The sequence below is a fragment of the Callorhinus ursinus genome, unplaced genomic scaffold, assembly GCF_003265705.2.
Source record: "Callorhinus ursinus isolate GAN/ISIS: 27379988/994484 unplaced genomic scaffold, GSC_fseal_2.0 scaffold11, whole genome shotgun sequence".
Lineage (NCBI taxonomy): Eukaryota > Metazoa > Chordata > Mammalia > Carnivora > Otariidae > Callorhinus > Callorhinus ursinus.
In genome coordinates, this window is record NW_027397073.1 from 42399690 (window position 1) to 42420261 (window position 20572).

The following is a 20572-nucleotide window of genomic DNA, read 5'->3' on the forward strand; positions in this document are numbered from 1 at the left end:
CCACTGGTTCATGAGTTATAACTTACAATTCTCTGGTATTAAATAGCTTTGCTCCACTATGGTTTCCTAAGCTGTTTTCCAAATTCACGTTCATAAGAAGGCACTGCAACTAGCAAATGGCAAACAAGCCTCCCCTCTGATTCTGTAAGATTGTCTACTGTTACTACATGGCAAGCATTATGCTAAGTGATAGGTAAATATTCATATGCATGACAGCACTACCAAGGAAGTATAATTGGTATAATTTGTCAAGAACATATATTTACAGCCTTGGCTTGAAACATTGTTTGAAACATCTCTATAATATCACTGGGGGCATGGTGGCAGTTTGCTCTGCTGTCACTCATTATAGTTATATGCTTTGGGAAGGAAGTCAGTCTTCCTTTCTCACTCTCATCCACCACAGGATTGGAAGATTTTGGAGGTCAGAAACAACTTTGCTCTCTCTTTCACAGCATACTAGTGTATAGTAGGTGATCCACAAATATTGAGTAATTGCCACGAAGCTTCTCTTCCCTGTCATGATACTAATTGCATCCAGTGGTGTTCAGTTCAAATCAATTTGATTCAACAAACGTGTATTGACAACTTCTCATTCTGCTGGCATGAAACCAGTTATAACTTGTGCTTTCTGCCCCAAGCAAATTCTCAAATATTTCCCCAAATTGAAAGTCAAACAGTATCAGATCCTTTTGCCGGTGATCAGCAGGAGCCAGGTTGGAATTAGCAGCACCAACGAAAACAGCCCTGAGATCAAGAAAACATTGCTTTCTCTGAGCTGAGGTTTCTATTTCTGTCATTCTTTCACTTCACTACTTGTCCAGGCAAACATAACTAAGCCAAGATACTAGATTGGCTAAAACCGCAGCTTCTGGACAGAATCTGGTGAAATGTCGCCATTGCACATAAGTTGATACCACTTATATGGTGAGATCTCTGATAATTTACTATTTTTACTAGGTTTGTCTTTAGTAATTAGTACTCTTGGACAGGACTTAGGTATGCAAGTAAATACATTCATATTCAGAAATAATCACTTCGAAAGTTTGGCCATTTTTATTCTGATGATGCTACCTTTTGAAAAATCATCTTCTGAAATTGTTTTCAGAATCAGTTTGAGAGCCAGAAATAAAGAGAGTAAGCCAGGTACATCCTTTTTCCTTGCTCCGGTATCACAGTTAATTTATTTTTCTTCCTAAATATTGCCATGCATGAAACTCAACCTTACTCAACCTCTTTGGCTAACTAAAGAAAATTTGGTGATTAAAAAAACAACAATAACAACTGCCAAACTATTTTCAAAGGATGTAGACTTTGGAATGTCATTGTGCAGTTTTTAGTGCGTGAACATCTATTAACCGCTTGCCCCTCATCAATATAGCTGGTGCCACTAGGGGAGACAGAAGTGGTTAGAATTTATTCAGGCACTATACACGTAGAAAAAAAAATAAGCGTATAATTGAGAGACAAATGAGAAAAAATGAAAATTTAGTCATTTTAGCACCAACCAGTAAATACAGAAAGCTATCAACTGATGATTCTTAGGATCAGTATGATTAGATCCAGTAAATCCTTGACTGGCTCCAGATCTTAAGAAAACCCTCATTCTGCATGGGGGGTTAGAGCAGGGCAGAAACAGGGAGAAATTCTCAGGGACTGAAGAAAAGATAACCCTGTGCCAGTCACAGGTGAGACGAGTCAATACAAGCCTAGTTGGTACAAACATGGAAGTGACTGGAAGACTACCGATGAACAGATAAGGTCAAAGTGACGCAGGACCACTCTGCAATGGTGACTAACAAGTCACGGCAGAACAGATGGGATGAACTGTAGGAAGTCACCCAGAGCAAACCCTTTAGGCCCTGTTCTCTCCTTGTGTGTTTGTAACCAGTGTGACCACACCACCCTATTTACACCGCTGCTTGAAGCTGATGTTTCCTTTCCCTTCCCAGCATCACGGCCTGTCACATCCAAGCTGGATAACTGTAATCTCCTCTCCCCTAGACTTCCTAGTGTGAGCAGATGCTGTGATACCTCCAATTGTTATCTGTTATGATAAGAAAGAATATAGTTTAGGAAATACACTTTGCTACAGGAAAATAAATTCCAAGTCCTTTTCTTTATCAGCTGAAGAACCGTATGAAAGCTGGGCCTGTTAATAAGTCCTACTTGAGAAGATCTGTGGTAATCCACAACCTCATATATGGAGACCTGACAAATAGTCTTAATTACGGAAAGAAGAGAAATACATAGACTCTATAGAAGTGTTCACATGGACACTCAATTGGTGATGGGGGGCGGGGGATAAAAAGAAGTCATACTGAGAAAATACTGGGATTCTACCATTTGCATAGAGGAACATCAATATGAAATATGCCTGCCATCAAGAAGTATTCACTTTGGTTGAAAAAGATTTTTTTTTGAAAAGTTCGAAATGACATTATTTCAGCTAATCGATAATGAGAATTTTATCAGGAAAAGCCTGGAAAAAACAAACAAACAAACAAACAAAAAGATTTGACTTCTTCAGTTGCCGGAGAACAAGGCAGTTTCAAAATAAGGCAATAGCAACCAAAATATCTGAGTGCTATATAGATCTATTTTTAAAGAAAAATCTCTCAGTCACCTTGTATATGTTTTCCTATAGCAGGGAACGATCTGGGCTGGCTCCAATATAAGCCTGAGATGTGTGGAAGAGACAAGAAAATAAGTGGATGGTAACCTAGAAACAAATGAATGAATTAGGAAAAAAAAATGAACTTTTGCAAAAGTGCTTCATGGTCAAATGTTACAAAATGCAACATACATTGTTCCTCCAACCTTTCGGAAATGCTATGCACATAGCAAATTAAAATATCAAGAAATCTTAGTTAAAAAGGCCAAAAATGCTTTTTGAAGCCAACATATTTTTCTTTTTTGTTTGTTTTTGTTTTTATTTTTAATTTTTATTATTATGTTGTGTTAATCACCATACATTACATCATTAGTTTTTGAGGTAGTGTTCCATGATTCATTGTTTGGGTATAACACCCAGTGCTCCATGCAATACGTGCCCTCTTTAATACCCATCGCCAGGCTAACCCATCCCCCCACCCCTCTCCCTTCTAGAACCTTCAGTTTGTTTCTCAGAGTCCATAGTCTCTCATGGTTCGTCTCCCCCTCCGATTTCACCCCCTTCATTTTTCCCTTCCTACTATCATCTTCTCCTTCTTCTTCTTCTTCTTCTTCTTCTTCTTCTTCTTCTTCTTCTTCTTCTTCTTCTTCTTCTTAACATATATCGTATTATTTGTTTCAGAGGTACAGGTCTGTGATTCAACAGTCTTACACAATTCACAGCGCTCACCATTTTTCAAACTGAGAGCAGAATCATTTTTCTCTTTTTCTGTCTATTTATAACCAATGAAATTAATTTATGCAGAGCATACATTTTACGTACAATATTCCTGTAGTTGTTAGGAGCAAAGGCTTGCTGTCAGTCAGCAGAGAGTTGAAATTCCAAGCCTGTCTCTTAGCAGTTGACCTGAGAAAGTTTCAAAGTCTCATACCTTTGTTCCTTTTCTTTCGAAGGGTAAAAGTAGCATCCACGTTGGGTTGAGGAGGGTGCTGAGCTCAATTCCTGTTACAAAGAACACTGATTACTGTATAAATAACACATGAAACGCTTAATATTATGTTAATTAAAACGTGTAGGAAAGTCTTGCAGAAGCATGACTGTCTGCAAATCATCCTACTTGTACACCTGCGTAGAGCTGTCATAAGGAAATCTAGACAGTCTGCTGCAAGATGCTGAGAAAGAAGTTGCTTACCTGCTATAGTCTGTCTCATACAACTCCCTACCATCCCACCCTCAGATTTTCATGTTTCCTTCTTGGCTTAGTAACATATTCCAACAGAGATTCTTCCTTAGAGTTTCTACATTGACCCCTCCCCCCAACAGCCCAACACTTTAAGTCAGACTTCTACCATGCACCAGGCACTGTTTTCACAACACTGAAGTCAAAAGCAAGAAGACTCAAACTATTTTAAATCCTCCCAATCGTACAAGGTCTGGCCTCTCTGGGGACCAGTGCAAGGAGCCCTGTGCTAGATCCAGGACCCTCTGGCATCCAAGGCAGCCCTTGTGTTGTTGCCCTTGAATCTTGGGAAAGCTATTTAGTGTATGTGTGCTGTAGATTTCTCACAGATAATACCTGGCTGTGCACGTTCAGCGTTCAAATTCATAACAAGCTCCCCTCTACTTCTCTTCTTAGGAAAATAGCTGATTTTCCTTAAAAACTTGTGCCCCAATTACTGACCAGAGATTCCTCATCTAAAAATTCTATATTTAGAATATGAAATTAATTATTTTGTAATCATAATTTTTTAAAATGTATATAGCTGGCTCTGTATGATGATGGGATGTATTTGTGGACACCAAGGGCTACCTTGTCTTTTTGAGACGTTAAGCTTGTGAAAAGCAGGTAAATGTTTGCTTTTCTTTGAATTTCACAGCACCTGAACCAACATCCTACATTTTGGGGAATCTTTGATCAAGGCATGGGAAAATTAGCAAAATAGTGACTATCAAGTAGGGTTTTGAAAATTCAAAACATTTTTGGCATTCTTTTCCTATTTATCCTGCCATAAAGCTCTTATCTCATATTAAAAGGTGAGATAATATAACTTAAAGAAGATTCGAAATTGTAATTCAAATTTTATCATGGTAAAAGGTTTTAAATACAACAAATAAACTATACATTATTACTTTTAGAATATATTTAAGAATACATTTAGAATATGTTTTAAAATATAGTCTAGATTTAGGCTATCTAAAAAATAATCTTGCTTCTGTCACTGTCCATTATAACAAATACAATCTCACTTTTAGTTGTGAATCAAAATAACTTCTTTCCAGTAAAATAAATACTTATTCACTTAATTCTTAAGTGGGTAAAATTCATGAATTACTTGATTAAAGACATTTGAAGGTGCTGAAAAAATGTGAGGATAACAGTAATCATAGCATGAGCACTCAGATGTTGATGTTATACTGTACTTATTCAATATACACAAATGCTACAAATTGTCAATGTTTATAGTAATATTCAGAAAAAAACACTATATTTCTGAATTCCTCCTCCATAAAGAAATTGTTGTGTTATCATAAAATGAAGATGTGTTATAATAACAAAACTATCACAGTGTAACCCTTGCTCAGACAAATGTTTAATTTGCAGTTTAGCCAAATAACTCGCTCCCCTAACAGACAGGAGAAATCTAGAGAGCCAAACCAAACTGCTTCTTCTATAGATTAAACCCAGAGAGGCCACCTACGACCCCTGAGAACCCAGAGATTTGAAGCTGGAATCTCTGTCTCTTGGCTTCATAATCTATCTATATGCTATATTTACCTGAATCCTTTGCAATTTAAACTTTCTACCTGTAGATGTACCTGTTCAATTCCTGAAATAATATTTTAGCTCATACAGTTTCCTATGCTTTGGGTTTCCATTTACAAAACTATTAAAAATTAATGTAGTTCTCAGCATTCCCCATTTAACTCATAGATAGTATGAACTCATAGATAGGTAGAACTCATAATACTTCCCATTTAAATACAAACTCTGTAGGTAGGCTTGAGTGGCTGGTGTCGAGATGGGCAAGTTCATGAAACCCAGGAAGGTGGTGCTGGTCCTGGCCGGACGCTACTCCGGACGCAAAGCGGTCATCGTGAAGAACATTGGTGATGGCACCTCAGACGGTCCCTACAGCCATGCTCTGGTGGCTGGAATTGACCGCTATCCACGCAAAGTGACAGCTGCCATGGGCAAGAAGAAAATTGCCAAGAGGTCAAAGATCAAGTCTTTTGTGAAAGTTTATAATTACAATCACCTCATACCCACAAGGTACTCTGTGGATATCCCCTTGGACAAGACTGTTGTCAACAAGGATGTCTTCAGAGACCTTGCTCTTAAATGAAAGGCCCGACGAGAGGCTAAGGTCAAGTTCGAGGAGAGGTACAAGACCGGCAAGAACAAGTGGTTCTTCCAGAAGCTGCGGTTTTAGATTTGTTTGGTTTCAGTCATTAAAAATACCAAACAAACAAACAAACAAACAAATAAATAAATAAATACAAACTCTGTAATAGCCAAAATATTTATTATAGACAAATAATATACTCTGATATTATATTTCTACATTGAGGCTTTTCTCTTCAGGCAAAAAGACTTAACGATTCTGATAGAGAGAATGCAATTTAAAGACCATTTAAAGTGACTTAACTTTTTTTTTAATGTTCAGTTTAAATATGAAGGAGAGAAACTCATTCCCCCTAACTAGTATTCTAATTAGGGCAAATTGCGAATTTTGTTCCAGCTATTAGGAGAGAAGTTCCTGTAAATTGACAATCATGTTTAAAAACTTTCTGTTTGCAAAATAAAATATGTCACTGTAAAATAGTCTAGAACATGGGCTGAATTCACTAAAACAGCATCTCCTCTCTCTCTCCATCTGTCCCTTTTTAGTGGCTACTCATCAGCTGTTGTGAGCTGATCATGTACAAGGTGTGCATGAGATGATGTTCTTTGGTTTTGCAATGAAATGAATTCCCTCTGTGACTCTCAACAGTCTACTGTAGACTGGCAGCTTGCCATCTGGAAAAACTGACACTTGGCTCCCCTGGGCCCGCCGAGCAGCATTGCTGCAAGATAAGCCTTAGGAGCTAAAGAAGATGGAAATGGGAAGCACAAACTGCTTGACACAAATAAAATGGCACAGCTAGTCTGCTTTTAAAGTAGAAGAGGGAAAAACAAAAACAAAAACCAGGACTCTTGGCCTTTCAAAAGAATTTTATTTAACATCTTTTCTCAAAAAAGACACATTAGAACTAAAGGAAGAGTGCAACTATTTACTTTTTACTGACTTGCTTAAAGAAACAGAATAGCTTATGAATGAGGACTAATGGAAGCGGATCAGTGTAGGCACAGTGAGGCTCATTTCTACCATGAACAGCAGAAAGATAAGCACTTAAATTTGGATTCATTGATTGATCAACTTTATACAGTGTTTTTTTTAATCTCTTATACTTCTAAACAAGTTTTAATTTTTCTTTTTTAAATTTTTTTAAAGATTTTATTTATTTATTTGAGAGAGGGAATGAGAGAGAGCATGAGAGGGGGGAGGGTCAGAGGGAGAAGCAGACTCCCCGCTGAGCAGGGAGCCTGATGCTGGACTCGATCCCAGGACCCTGAGATCATGACCTGAGCCAAAGATAGATGCTTTACTGACTGAACCACCCAGGCACCCCAAAAGTATGTTGCTGTTTTATAATTCTTTAAAATGTACAAGCCGTTTAATGATATATAGTTCTTATTAAGTACTTGTGATATTCTAAATGCTTAAAATTGACTACGTTAACTTCCCTCATGATCCTATGAAATTTTAAATAGTATGTGTGTAAGCTAAGCAACTGTCCGAGGATACTTGTGGAATAAGCAGGGAGCTTGACCCTGACACACATACTCTCTCTCCCTCAGCTGACCCCTGCCTGTATATAATATATACATAATTGAATGCCTGCTGTATACTTTCCCATGCACTCCTTCTCCCTGGTTATTACTGCAATAAATGAAGAAGAAAATATCAAATTAAGAGCTACAAATACAGAAGCGCCCCAGTCTCTAAGAAGTAGCACATTCTAAGATTATATTTCACACCCAAAATCTAATTCTAATTTTTCAATCTACTGTGTACTCCAGTAATTTTGTCAGGTAAAGCTTATGGTCTTGTGCTTACTTTGGAATTGTCTTTTAGTAATACTAATACTTTTACTCATACTAATATTTTACTTTCATAAAACCATGTATATACTTACTTTAAACCATTTATAATAGTAACTTTACACAACAAAAGGGAAGCACTCCTTGTTCCAAATAACATCACTGCAATTTGTATTAAATAATAACATAAATGATGGGTACATTCAGAAACACAAGGACTCTAATATTTCTTCCTTTCTGGAGAACTCCTTTCTTCTCTATAGGAGTTATGTGTCATATTTTAAAGAACATTTATATATATAATCAGTATTATATCCAAGTCCCACATAGGATCTAGTGAAAATACTACTGCTAAGTAAAGATTAATTGATGAAGTCCTCTCAAATTCTAATTCAGTGATCTGTAGCCTTGGCTGCTTTATATGACCTGGGGAGCTATTAGAATCCCAAGACGCAGGCCATACCCCATTTTAATTATATCAGAATCTGTTGGGGGTGGGGCATATGTTTTTAAACTTTCCCATTGATTCCCAACATACAGTGAAGATTGAGAACAATGATCTAATTTGACTTAATTTTGCTCACTATGTTTCCCCAACACTACCTTAATTAGGCAATTACTTCCAGGTTCCTGTGTTCAGACAAAAGAAGCAAATAAGCAATAAGCCCCCAGGTAGTAGTGGCATTAGTGCTTAGAAAAGTAAGATGTTTGCTAAAATCAACTGTATCTAGAAAGTGATAGGCTTAACTGCTCAAATTAGGATTCTAGATACACTGGATTTTTTTTTAGCATTTTATAAGGGTGCAAAGTAGTGTAGTGGGAAATTTCAGATTGATGCTATGAATTTTTATTTTTTTATTTTTTTTGTTTATTGATATATAATATGAGTGTATATATTTATATATACGCTATATATTCTTAACATGAATTTTATATACCAAGTTAATAAGTATATTTTTATGTGCTTAATTTTAAGTTTCCAGAAAGAAAAAAACAAAAAACAAAACACACATAAAAAACAAAACCTTTGAGCACTTACGTAGCTGGCAATAATCACTGAAGCATACCTCTTACTGTTAGATTAACTCAATATAGAACAATTTTTTTAAAGAAAGGGCTTAAAATTTGAGAGGAGAATACTAATGAAGAGAGAGTAAAGGAAGAGAGGAATTTGGAATGTGTTAAAAATATATATATAAAACTACATACCTGCTTCTTGCATATTTTATCATATTACCTCTGTCCTGAGATCACCATTTTCTGTTCATTTTCAGAAATGGGTCAGGTAAAGAGTAAGAAATAATTATCAGAACTTTGACTCAGCGAAAAGTCTAAGACAAGAAATCCCTTATTTTTAGCCTCATGGGTTGCTGCAACCGCTAATAAGAAAGCAGGATACTAGGGCGGCTGGGCGGCTCAGTCAGTTACGTGTCTGCCTTCAGCTCAGGTCATGATTCCAGGGTCTTGGAATGGAACCCCGTGAGGGGGTGGGGGGGGGTCCCTGCTCAGCAGGGAGCCCGCTTCTCCCTCTCCCTCTGCCCCTTCTCCCTGCTCGTGCTCTCTGTCTCTCAAATAAATGAATAAAATCTTAAAAAAAAAGAAGAAGAAAGTAGGATATTGTGAGCTAGTGCATTTTTTGTTATTATGAAAGTTTAAATCTCAGATGATTCCTTAGAGTTCTTTCTGTCTAGTCTATTAGACTCATGGTTAAGTGGCTTTCCCCAGTTCACCTTTTTCTCACCCCATCTTAGTTCATATTTGGCGTTCTATGGGCAGTGGTCATCAATCCCCAACAGGAGGTGTCCCCATGCCTGGCTATCACACAGGCTAAAAAAGATGGATTGATCAAAGGTCATGTGGACATAATCCAAGAGACATCCATCTAGATCTGTTCCATTTAAGCTCCTATTTCTCCCTCTAATAGCTTCCCCTAGTAGAGTGGTATAAATGCTCATGCCTAGAATAGAAATCACACACTTGAATATAATCAGGTTTCCTTTTCCCTGGGGACAGAATAAGCCTGAACTTCCCCAAGAGTTTTGAGCGTACTGCTGATAGTATCTACCTTAGCTATTAGTCAATTTACTTTGCTAATATATATTGGCAATAAAGACAGGAAAATAACCCAAATTAGTCACATATACCTTTATTTAATGCAAACATCAAACTCAGAAAACATTTAAGAAAGGTAGGTCCTCTCTTTCCTACTTGAGCAATTCATTATGAAAGCTTGTTCTTTTAACAATTTCTAGCTTCAATCAATTTCAACTCAAAAATATAAGTTGAAAAATACAGTGTGCTAGAAGACAAGGATGAATACTACTACTATATTTTTTTTAAAAACCTGCCCTTGGGGAGCTTCCAGTATAGTCATGCACAAATAATCGTATGCCATGGTATAATGGGAAATTGAAAACAGTTTAAAAGCAGTAAAATTTAAAGACAAAGACTATTAAATGAACTGTCTGCAAGGATAAGTGGATTTAAACATCATGCCTTAGCTAACCTCCTGAATTCTCAAAGGAATACTGAGGATGTAGAATCTAGGTAGGCTCTATTTTTCTCAAGCCCCAAACTCTTTATCTAACATGAATAGAGAAAGCTTTCTCCATAAAAGTTGAATGTGCTTTATAAGTTAAGTGGCAGACAATCTATGAGGTTGTCACTGGGAAGCCTAGGTTCTTTCTGTAAGCACATCACTTATTAATTTCCTACCAAAATGTGTGTCTTTCCTTCCTTACTGCAAGATGACGTAGGCCAAATATCTCCTTCCTTATCAACAAATCAATAGACATTTAGTCTGGGATGGAATCACAAAATGAAAAAGTACTTTAGTTTTTAGACAATTTAATCTGAGAGAAAATCTTAACTTTTCAGTAATGTTTTCTTGTCAACCACTCACTAGCAACATTCAAAGTCTGATTAAATTTTGCAGGTAGAGATATGTGTTTTTTTTTTAGAACTTGAATCTAGAATTAAGTCAGGCCTTACCAAAATGTACTTAAATATCTTTTTGCTTAAAGGAAGAAAAAATGTGTTAGATGAAAACAAACAAAAAGGCCTAGCTTATATGAAGAGTCTGGCTCTGTCAATTCTTTAAGTCACTAGTTAAGTATGTTGAGATTACATTAAGAAATTAATAATTTGTAAGGTAAAACAAGAAAAAATTAGAGAATGAGTAATACTGATGGACTAGATTCCAGTCCGAACGTAAAAGTCATCTTACTTGAAGAGAGGTAGGTAAGCAGTGGGAAGCCAAAGGTAGCCACAACTGAAAACTGTCCTCACGTTAACTTTTTAAAAAATTTTTTTATTATGTTAATCACCATACATTACATCATTAGTTCTTGATGTAGTGTTCCATGATTCATTGTTTGTGCATAACACCCAGTGCTCCACGTAGTACGTGCCCTCTTTAATACCCATCACCAGGCTAACCCATCCCCCACCCTCCTCCCCTCTAGAACCCTCAGTTTGTTTTTCAGAGTCCATCGTCTCTCATGGTTTGTCTCCCCCTCTAACTTACTCCCCTTCATTCTTCCCCTCCTGCTGTCTTCTTCTTTTTCTTTTTTCTTAACATATGTTGCATTATTTGTTTCAGAAGTACAGATCTGTGATTCAACAGTCTTGCAAAATTCACAACGCTCACCATAGCACATACCTCCCCAATGTCTATCACCCAGGCACCCCATCCCTCCCACCCCCCACCACTCCAGCAACCCTCAGTTTGTTTCTTGAGATTAAGAATTCCTCCTATCAGTGAGGTCATATGATACATGTCTTTCTCTGATTGACTTATTTCACTCAGCATAACACCCTCCAGTTCCATCCATGTCGTTGCAAATGGCAAGATCTCATTCCTTTTGATGGCTACATAATATTCCATTGTGTATATATACCACTTCTTCTTTATCCATTCATCTGTCGATGGACATCTTGGCTCTTTCCACAGTTTGGCTATTGTGGACGTTGCTGCTATAAACATTGGGGTACAGGTACCCCTTCAGATCCCTACATTTGTATCTTTGGGGTAAATACCCAGTAGTGCAATTGCTGGATTGTATGGTAGCTCTATTTTCAACTGTTTGAGGAACCTCCATACTGTTTTCCAGAGTGGTTGCACCAGCTTGCATTCCCACCAACAGTGTAGGAGGGCTCCCCTTTCTCCGCATCCCCACCAACATCTGTCGTTTCCTGACTTGCTAATTTTAGCCATTCTGACGGGTGTGAGGTAATATCTCATTGAGGTTTTGATTTGGATTTCCCTGATGCCGAGCGATGTTGAGCACTTTTTCATGTGTCTGTTGGCCATTTGGATGTCTTTTTTGGAAAAATGTCTGTTCATGTCTTCTGCCCATTTCCTGATTGGATTATTTGTTCTTTGGGTGTTGAGTTTCATAAGTTCTTTATAGATTTTGGATACTAGCCCTTTATCTGATACGTCATTTGCAAGTACTTTCTCCCATTCTGTCGGTTGTCTTTTGGTTTTGTGGACTGTTTCTTTTGCTGTGCAAAAGCTTTTTATCTTGATGAAATCCCAATAGTTCATTTTTGCCCTTGCTTCCCTTGCCTTTGACGATGTTTCTAGGAAGAAGTGGCTGTGGCTGAGGTCGAAGAGGTTGCTACCTGTGTTCTCCTTTGTCCTCACGTTAACTTTAAAGGCTCAGAAAAGGATGACACAAAATATTGTCTGAAGTTATCCAAACCGCATTTACTTATTAAACTATCCCCATAAACTTATTCCCCTGGAAAATACATCTATCCCAAATATTAATTAGGAAATTAAATAATTAATTAGGAAATTCACATAGTGTGAGTATAAATGTGATAAAACACACTGGGACTGAAAGTAGCTGTTTCATCATAGGAAAACAGAGGTAAGAGGTGTATGTGGTCCTGAAGGACACCTGATGATTTGGGGGAGTCTTTACTGTGCTTAACCCCCATGCACACTTACAGATGTGGCAAACAGAGCTTGCCTCATAAGCCTTACAACATATGCTTGAATACTCACAGTGGTTACAGCTCTCAAATCAAAAGGGTCCCAATAGTAATGGCTCTAGCTATATAGCTCAAGTAGTATAAGCCACTTAACACTTGCAACACAAGCAGCAAGGAGCCCTCTTGCTTTTATATCATCCCTTCACGTAACCAGCAGCCTTAGTGGGCACGCACAGTGCCATTTCAGCTGCCATCTCATGTCATCCCCATTTTGTATTTGACGTGTCTGAACTTCTCCATAATCTCAAGTAGTAACCAACAGCAGGACCTGTCACACAAGCAGCGCAAGTGTGTGTATTTGAGTGAATATCACAGTGGCCCATTTTTTTGTCCAGTGACAGACCGCTTATGATGAATTTTTCTGAAATGACATTTGAGATGACAAGGAATGAAAATCCCCAAGTCAGAGATCATAGTTCTTGGGGTCTCCAGAGCCATGTTGTTGTCAGTAAAACTGGCTGTGTGCAAAGATGTTGCAACATGGACAGCCCCCAAATCAATTTATCATCACAGGCCATGAAACTCACTTGTGGCAAAATCAATACAGACTTTCAGACTCCCTGATGAAGAGTCAGAGAAAATTTTATTTACTCTTTTACTTTGCAAATGTTGCCTTTAAATCCAATGAGGAAAACTATATGTTGGACTTCCCTATAAAGTTGAACAACAATAAAAATAGTGTCCATATTCTAGGAAAGAAGTAATCTAAGATGTTTTCAGGGCCTGGAAACTCACCATTTCAATCTGATGTTTTGACAGAGAAATAAAAATAGGTTTATAATGATAAATAAAGCAATATTGATAGGTTAAAAATTGTACCAAAATGGAAAAGATCTGAAAAGTAGCATTTATAGAAAAATGAAAATATTATTGTGTTGTTATTTCACACTCATGAATTTCAAGTATTTTAACCACTGCAAACTAATTTATACATATATAAAGTCCAAGGAAAATATAGGGTGAGGAGTTGTGGTTCCTGAGACAAGCCTGTCATTATAACAGTTTGGTTAAATAATAACACAAACTAACAATATATACTTGAGTCAACATTTATTTTTCCAGGCACTGTGCTAAGAGCTGTATGTATTTTTGTAAATTAATCTTTATAGTAACCAGTGAAGTAGACACTCTTAATATCTTCATTTTACAAAAAAAAGTAATCAATTGAAGGATAACAGAAATAAGTAATGGCACAAGGATTCAAAGCTTATAAGTAGTTGAGCTAAAGTAAGAACCCAGGAAAAGTAACTCCAGAGCAGGTGCTATTAAACACTATGGAAATGCAGATGGAAGCCTCCCCCCCACCCCCCACTCCCAGTCAAATGTAAGAGTTTTGTGTCTAAACTCAATGATTTTGGGGAAATTACCTATAAAATGGACAGATTTTTGTCTAATGGCATTTGATATTACTATTAAAATTACTGCTGTACCCGGGGCGCCTGGGTGGCTCAGTCGTTAAGCCTCTGACTTCGGCTCAGGTCATGATCCCAGGGTCCTAGGATCGAGCCCTGCCTCAGGCTCCCTGCTCAGGGGGAAGCCTGCTTCTCCCTCTCCCACTCCCCCTGCTTGTGTTCCCTCTGTCGCTGTCTCTCTGTCAAATAAATAAATAAAATCTTAAAAAAAAAAAAAAAACTACTGCTATGTGTTAGCTTTGTGGGCTCCTTGGAATTGCTCAAGTGTTAATGAAATTAATGAAAGGATTCTCTAAAGAGAAAAAAAAAATGTATCTAGGATACTCACTATTAACTTATCTAATTCTAGAAATACTCCAAATCGTTCTCATCCAAGCCAAGTTATCATACTTCCCAAAATTAATCCCAGTGGATATTAGCTAAAAAATGAAAGATAATACCAATTTGCTTTAACAGCCTTGGTAATCTCTCTCTCTCTCTCTCTCTCTCTCTCACACACACACACACACACACACACATCAAATCTAAATTCTGGGGTTGGTCTGGCAATGCTACATAAGTTCCATTCCTCAAATAAATCTAATATTGATTTACTATTATATTGCTGCCCCTTTCATTTTGAAGCTTACAATGTAATTGTAGTTATTTACTAAATTAAAAACAGTTTTCACAGAGGCAATGTTTAAAAAAACAGATGGATTCATCTCATACAAAAAGCACTTCAAATTTATTCTGGCACTTTCTACAGAATGAAAGAACACAACATAAAATGCATAGTATGCTATGTAAAAATAAATCAACACATTTCCCATAAGACATCAGCCTGGATTTTGTGGTCAGAGAATTTCCACAGAGCAAATCACTTTTGCCATCCTGACAAGTGTTTTAGGGGTGTTAGAAGAATACTATATCAGTTTCCTAACTGGACATACTACTATATTCAGAGGTCTAGTTTTCCGCTTAACAGTACTCAAAATTTTGTAGGAATTCAAGCATTTGATAGTTGGTCCATTACAAAAAAAAAAAAGATGTTTTAAATACAGCTTGCTAGTAACATATGGAAACAAAAGGACACTACTAAACTGCAATCAAATTGCTCTATTTTGTTTTATAACACAAGGCTATAGTGGAATGAAATTTAAGACCCTAAAGTCAAGAATATATTTAATGTGAACAAGTTTGAGGAACAGAAAATTTGCAAACATGCTGCTGTTTAAATTTCCAGTTCTTTTAGGACAATATTCAGCCACAGTTTTAAGGTTCCTTTTTGTTTCTGTTTTTGCTTTTTCAGTAAATTTCACAAGTATTTATGCAGTATATACATAGAATTAATGCACTGGGATATGACTTCTTTCAGTATGGACATTAACAACAAGGTTCTGAAAACTATAAAGAAAAATATCTCTTCTCTCCATATAAAAGAATCCCAACCTGTTATTGAGAACCTTGATAACAAACACATAGTTTTGTATTTTCCACTTACAATGTATATTTTTTATATTTTAAGATATATTGTAGAATAATTGAGTAAAAGAGTACCATTACCTCGTCCTTTAGTAAATGTAAGCAGATGTACACTGATGTTTATTTGCTTTTTTTCCCTCCTAGAACCTCAGGTCAAGTGTTCTTGACAGCTCATCCACAGATACCCACAGGTAAGGCAGCATGAAGACTGCCTGTGTTATTTCATTTCAGAAGTTCTTCCTGCAGTAATATACCAGTACCAGCTGGAGATCATGTATGCAGTATCTGCCTCCTCACATAGTCTCCTGAGGATGGCTTTAACTCTCTTCAGAGAAAATTTATTTCTGATTTTCCCAGTAAGAAAGCCCACTTCTTTTTCCATGTTCACAGATTATTGTTAACGATTCAGCTGGTCCAATAAGATACTAACGTGGTGTCAGCTTCTCCATTGCCATGATCAAAACAAAGTGCATTGGTAAGATATGGGCATAGGATTAGTCCAAAGTTGGGCCAAAGAACAAGGTAGATTGTATAGTTTAGAGGATCCTTGAGAATTTATATGAAATCAAATTATAACCACCAGAACCAATCATTTTAGTCAAATTACTAAGAATTGAATTAACCCCAGAAAGCTATAGATAATATATTTCTACATGCACAAGAACTAGGTATGCAAATCCATGTTCATTTCTGTAACATATTTCATATTTAGGATAAGGCAAGCAATTGTGTATGTAAAATTAGATTGAGGTTTTAGCTAATTGCAAGTTAATTGGATTCAACTGTATTGTAATGGAATAATTACAACCAAAATAAAAAAAATTAAAGCCATTATTTATTCATTTATTCAAAGCATTTTATTTGTTTTATAAAACAAATAAGAATTGAGTATTTACTATGTATAGAAAGTTTGCTAGACATTAGGTATATAGTAGTAAATATGGTAGATATTTTTCCTGCCCTCATGGAGTTTATATTCTAGCAAGGAAGACAAACAATTAAATAGGATATTTCAATGGTAGATGGTAAGTTGGTGCGTTTTAATTAAAGAAGCACATGGGTTATGAAAACTCCATGCTGGAGGAACTGCCGTAGTTAGAGAGGATCTAAAAGAAAGAAAGAAGAGTTATCTTGTGAAGGGAAGGAGAAAGGTATGACCTGTGAAGTAGAAAGAGCTGATTAAAGACCCAGAAGCAAGAGAGAGCAGAGCACAATGAAAAAACTGAAAGAAGCCAATTGTAGCTGGAATACAGAGTGTGAAGGTGAAAAGAAAAAGACACCAGGAAGAAGGAAGAAGTAGTAGTAAGACCTGGAAAGAACTCATAAGCAAAGCTGAAAATATTTAGCTTTCAGAGGGATAACAGGAAGCTTATTGAACTGTTTAAACATAAGTTCAAACCCTGTGGTAAGATGATCATGATGTTTTAGAAAGATTATTTTAGATCTGGATATAGGCTTTAGGAATGTGGGATTCCCAATTAGGAAGGGGATATGTAAACTTTGATCTGAGCATGGTAGAGAAACTAAACTTTAAGCTAGGAAAAAAACATCCCATCCTTAAAATTAAAAAAAAAAAAAAATTTACTCTCCCTGGGAACTTGTCTCTGCCCCACACTCCATGTGGGGAAAAGAAATTTAATAAAACTAAGACTATCCCAAATACAAGAGTAGGCTCCAAATTTATGCTAGGGTATGGAAACTAAAATCCTAAAGTAATAATTTATCTTTTAAACAGGTCCCAGGTCAGTGAAAACCCTGGATTATTCATTAGAAGTTTTAGAAATGCAAATTCACTATATAACTTAAAAAAAGCTGAACTAAAAATTAACTCAAAAGAAAAAAGCTAAAATCACACAAGCAAAACATCCAAAGGAGTGAAAGGCAGCATGCATAATACTGTGTAGGTTTAGATTCCCTGCAATTTCATATAAGAGTAATTCTGAAAAAAGATTACAAAACACATATATTTAAAGAAACTGAAGAGATGAAAGAGGATTAAAAATGATAAAGAATTTTTTTAAAAAGGGAAAAAACAAGATTAGAAAAGAATCAAAATGAACTTGTAAAAATGAAAAATACCATTGCAATTAAACACTCAATGGGCAAAAGATGGAGCTGAGAAAATCACGCATAAGTCGGCACAAAGAAACAAAAATGAAAAATATAAAAGATCAATTAAGATACGGAAGGCAGAATGAGAAATCACCACAAAGATTAAATATGTGATTCAGGCAGAAAGAAAAGAAAAAGGAAGAAGAATGATTTAGTGAGAAAATTACTGAGAATTTGCCAGAAACGCTGAAAATCATAAATACTAGAAAACCATGAGTTTCAATAAAATAAATACAAAGTAAGAACTAATGCATCGTAATGAAACTACAAAATAGTGTAGGAAAGTAGAACATCTATAGAACAACAACAAACACACAGATTACCTCCAAAGAAGCAACCATTGCATTGAGAGGATTCTTTCTGAAATTAACAATAAAGGCCAGTGGAATACTTACTATCTTCAGTGTGCTTCAGCTCTTGGTGTAAAATCAAGTAACCGATAAATTGTCATAAAAACTGAGGACAAAGTATTTTCAGACCAAAAAAATAATAACAGCCTGGTATTTTCCACTCATACATATTCAGTTTCATAACAACTAAACATATATTTCTGCAAAAAGGAATTGAACCCCAAATGACAGAGTATCACATAAGAAGCAACAGTAAGGCAATTATGAGAATTGTGGGTGAATGAAATTTACAACAAAGTGAGGATCATTAAAAACATGGATCTAAAATACCAGATGAGAAAAAATACCTTGTAAAACGAGAAGCGTGTAATCAGAGCTAACATGTTCTTAGGTCCATGTGTTCTTCATAAGAAGGGTAGAAATATTGGTAAACTTTAGATTTAATTCAATTACGTGGTTTAGAAAATAGACTCACTATCAGATAGAGGTGGACCATAGAGCCTCCTAATTAGTACAAAAGGGAAAAGGAAGTAAATAAAAATTGATAGGTTTAACAGAAGAATGGAAAGACTAAGAAGTAGCAAACTCATCATAAATAGAAGATAGAAAATAAAATAGTAGTAGAAAATAAAATAGTAGAATTAATTTCAAATACGTCAGGAATAATGATAAATGTAAGTGAATTAAAAAAATGAATGACCCCTTAAAAGACAGGAATTTCCAAGTTGGATTTTTCAAAATCCACCATTATGCTGTTTATAAATGTCACATTCGAACATAATGAGGCAGAAATGTTGAACGCAAAAGGATGGAAAAATGTATCAGGCATATGCTAACCAAAACAAATCAAAACAAACAAACAACCAGCAACAACAACAACAAAAAACCTGAATAGGAATAGTAATGAAAACAAAATAGACCGTTATTAAAAACAAGCAAGGAATGATTACAACAAAAACATATTTAGGGTAACCAAAGAAACCAAGCACTAAGAAGTTATTTCTGAAAATGGAGGCCTGAAAAACACAGCCCACAAAAACAAGGAGCAAAAGAGGTGCAGATGGAAATGTGCGTGGCAACTCCATTTCCAAGTACTGTGCACACCTTCCAGAAAGTATTATAGATGCGCACAAGGGGACATGTCCATGTTTGTTCAGGTTAACAACGTTTGCACAGAATTAGAGACAACCTAACTGTTCACAAATAGGGAAATGGATAATGGAATAATGTTATATTTGTAAAATGGAAAACTAAATTTGGGTGAAAAATATAAGTAACACACTAGATCTGTATATCAACATGTATAAATCTCAATAACAATGTTGAAGAAAAGTAAGTTCATTATGATAACTCTGTAACTTTGAATCATATACTATCTATTTTTCATGGCCACATACTTAGATGGGGAAAGACCAGAGAGGATGTACAATAGCTTCGGAATGGTTGTTATATCTGAAGAGAGAATAAACTATACTGAGGGGGATGGACAAACCACCAAATTCTCACTGAAACTTTTCATTACATCTCACATCTGGATAGTTAGCATGAAGCTCTTTCATGGGCCTGCATGCTCGGAAAATCTTCCCTAATCAGAGAACTAAAGTTAAAACAAAAACTAAATTTCTTTAATCTTTGCTTTTCCTGAGATTAATCCAATTAAGCCAGTGATGGGGACTCGAGCAGTAGCCAGTGAAATGCCTCAAGATATATGTTATTACAATAACTTTCTGGGGGTATCAAATTGATAGCAAATTTACCCTCTCAGGGACAATCCCACCTGGTTTGAAAGCACATTAACATTGAAATCCTTACAAGTGAATTGATTACAAACCTAATCTAACATAGTTAATTTAAAGCACATTTAAAGGACAGTGAATGTGCTTTCTTGTAGTGTTTAGCTTCAGCATCCTGGCAAAGTATGAGAGAGAGAGAGAAAAAAAAGAGTAAGAAAGACTTGATCTCTAGTTGTTAGGCAACCAGCTTGTTCCAGAAGGTTTTTGCTGTTAAACAATTCTCAGCTCATAATAGTCCACAGATTCTAATCAACACAAGTCCCTTGACAAATGAGGAGGAATGTGGACTGACCTACCCTTAAAGGTATAAAGCTATTTCCACCTCATCTTTAAATAAAACCTAGGGGCCAATGGCATGGTAGAATAAACAGGATACTTTCAAAGTCCGGTGTTTCAAAAATTTGTCCCAATTAAAAAAACACACAATAATTAAATGTGGCAGTACAGTACTGCATACTTTTGCTCTACAAAAGCATCAACTGGCAAGCATCTCAATCAGGTACATAAACAACCAGGAATTGCTCATTTAATTAATACTAAAGTAGAGCTTTAGTAGAAAGTTTTCACAGTAGATAGATTTTCCTGCTCACTCTAACTTTGTAATTTGAATTGGTTTTGTTTTGTTTTGTTTTTTCAGTTCAGAGTGCCTTTTGAACCAACTACAAGTCCTTCATAATTTGGTA

General features: G+C 36.1%; 1 protein-coding gene and 1 long non-coding RNA gene across 2 annotated transcripts in view; both read left to right on the forward strand.

Annotated features, from left to right (window-relative positions):
* Window positions 1–5615: 5615 nt before the first annotated feature.
* LOC112835132 (large ribosomal subunit protein eL27-like) lies at window positions 5616–6071 on the forward strand. The gene has a single exon (XM_073897978.1). It carries the CDS (start codon window positions 5635–5637, stop codon window positions 5956–5958), a length of 324 nt encoding a protein of 107 aa, XP_073754079.1. The 5' UTR covers window positions 5616–5634; the 3' UTR covers window positions 5959–6071.
* Window positions 6072–20140: 14069 nt separating this feature from the next.
* LOC141373683 (uncharacterized) overlaps window positions 20141–20572 on the forward strand; it is a 33257-nt gene continuing 32825 nt past the window's right edge. Inside the window, exon 1 of the long non-coding RNA XR_012379930.1 lies at window positions 20141–20193. This is a non-coding gene — a long non-coding RNA (uncharacterized lncRNA). The remainder of the gene's footprint in view (window positions 20194–20572) is intronic.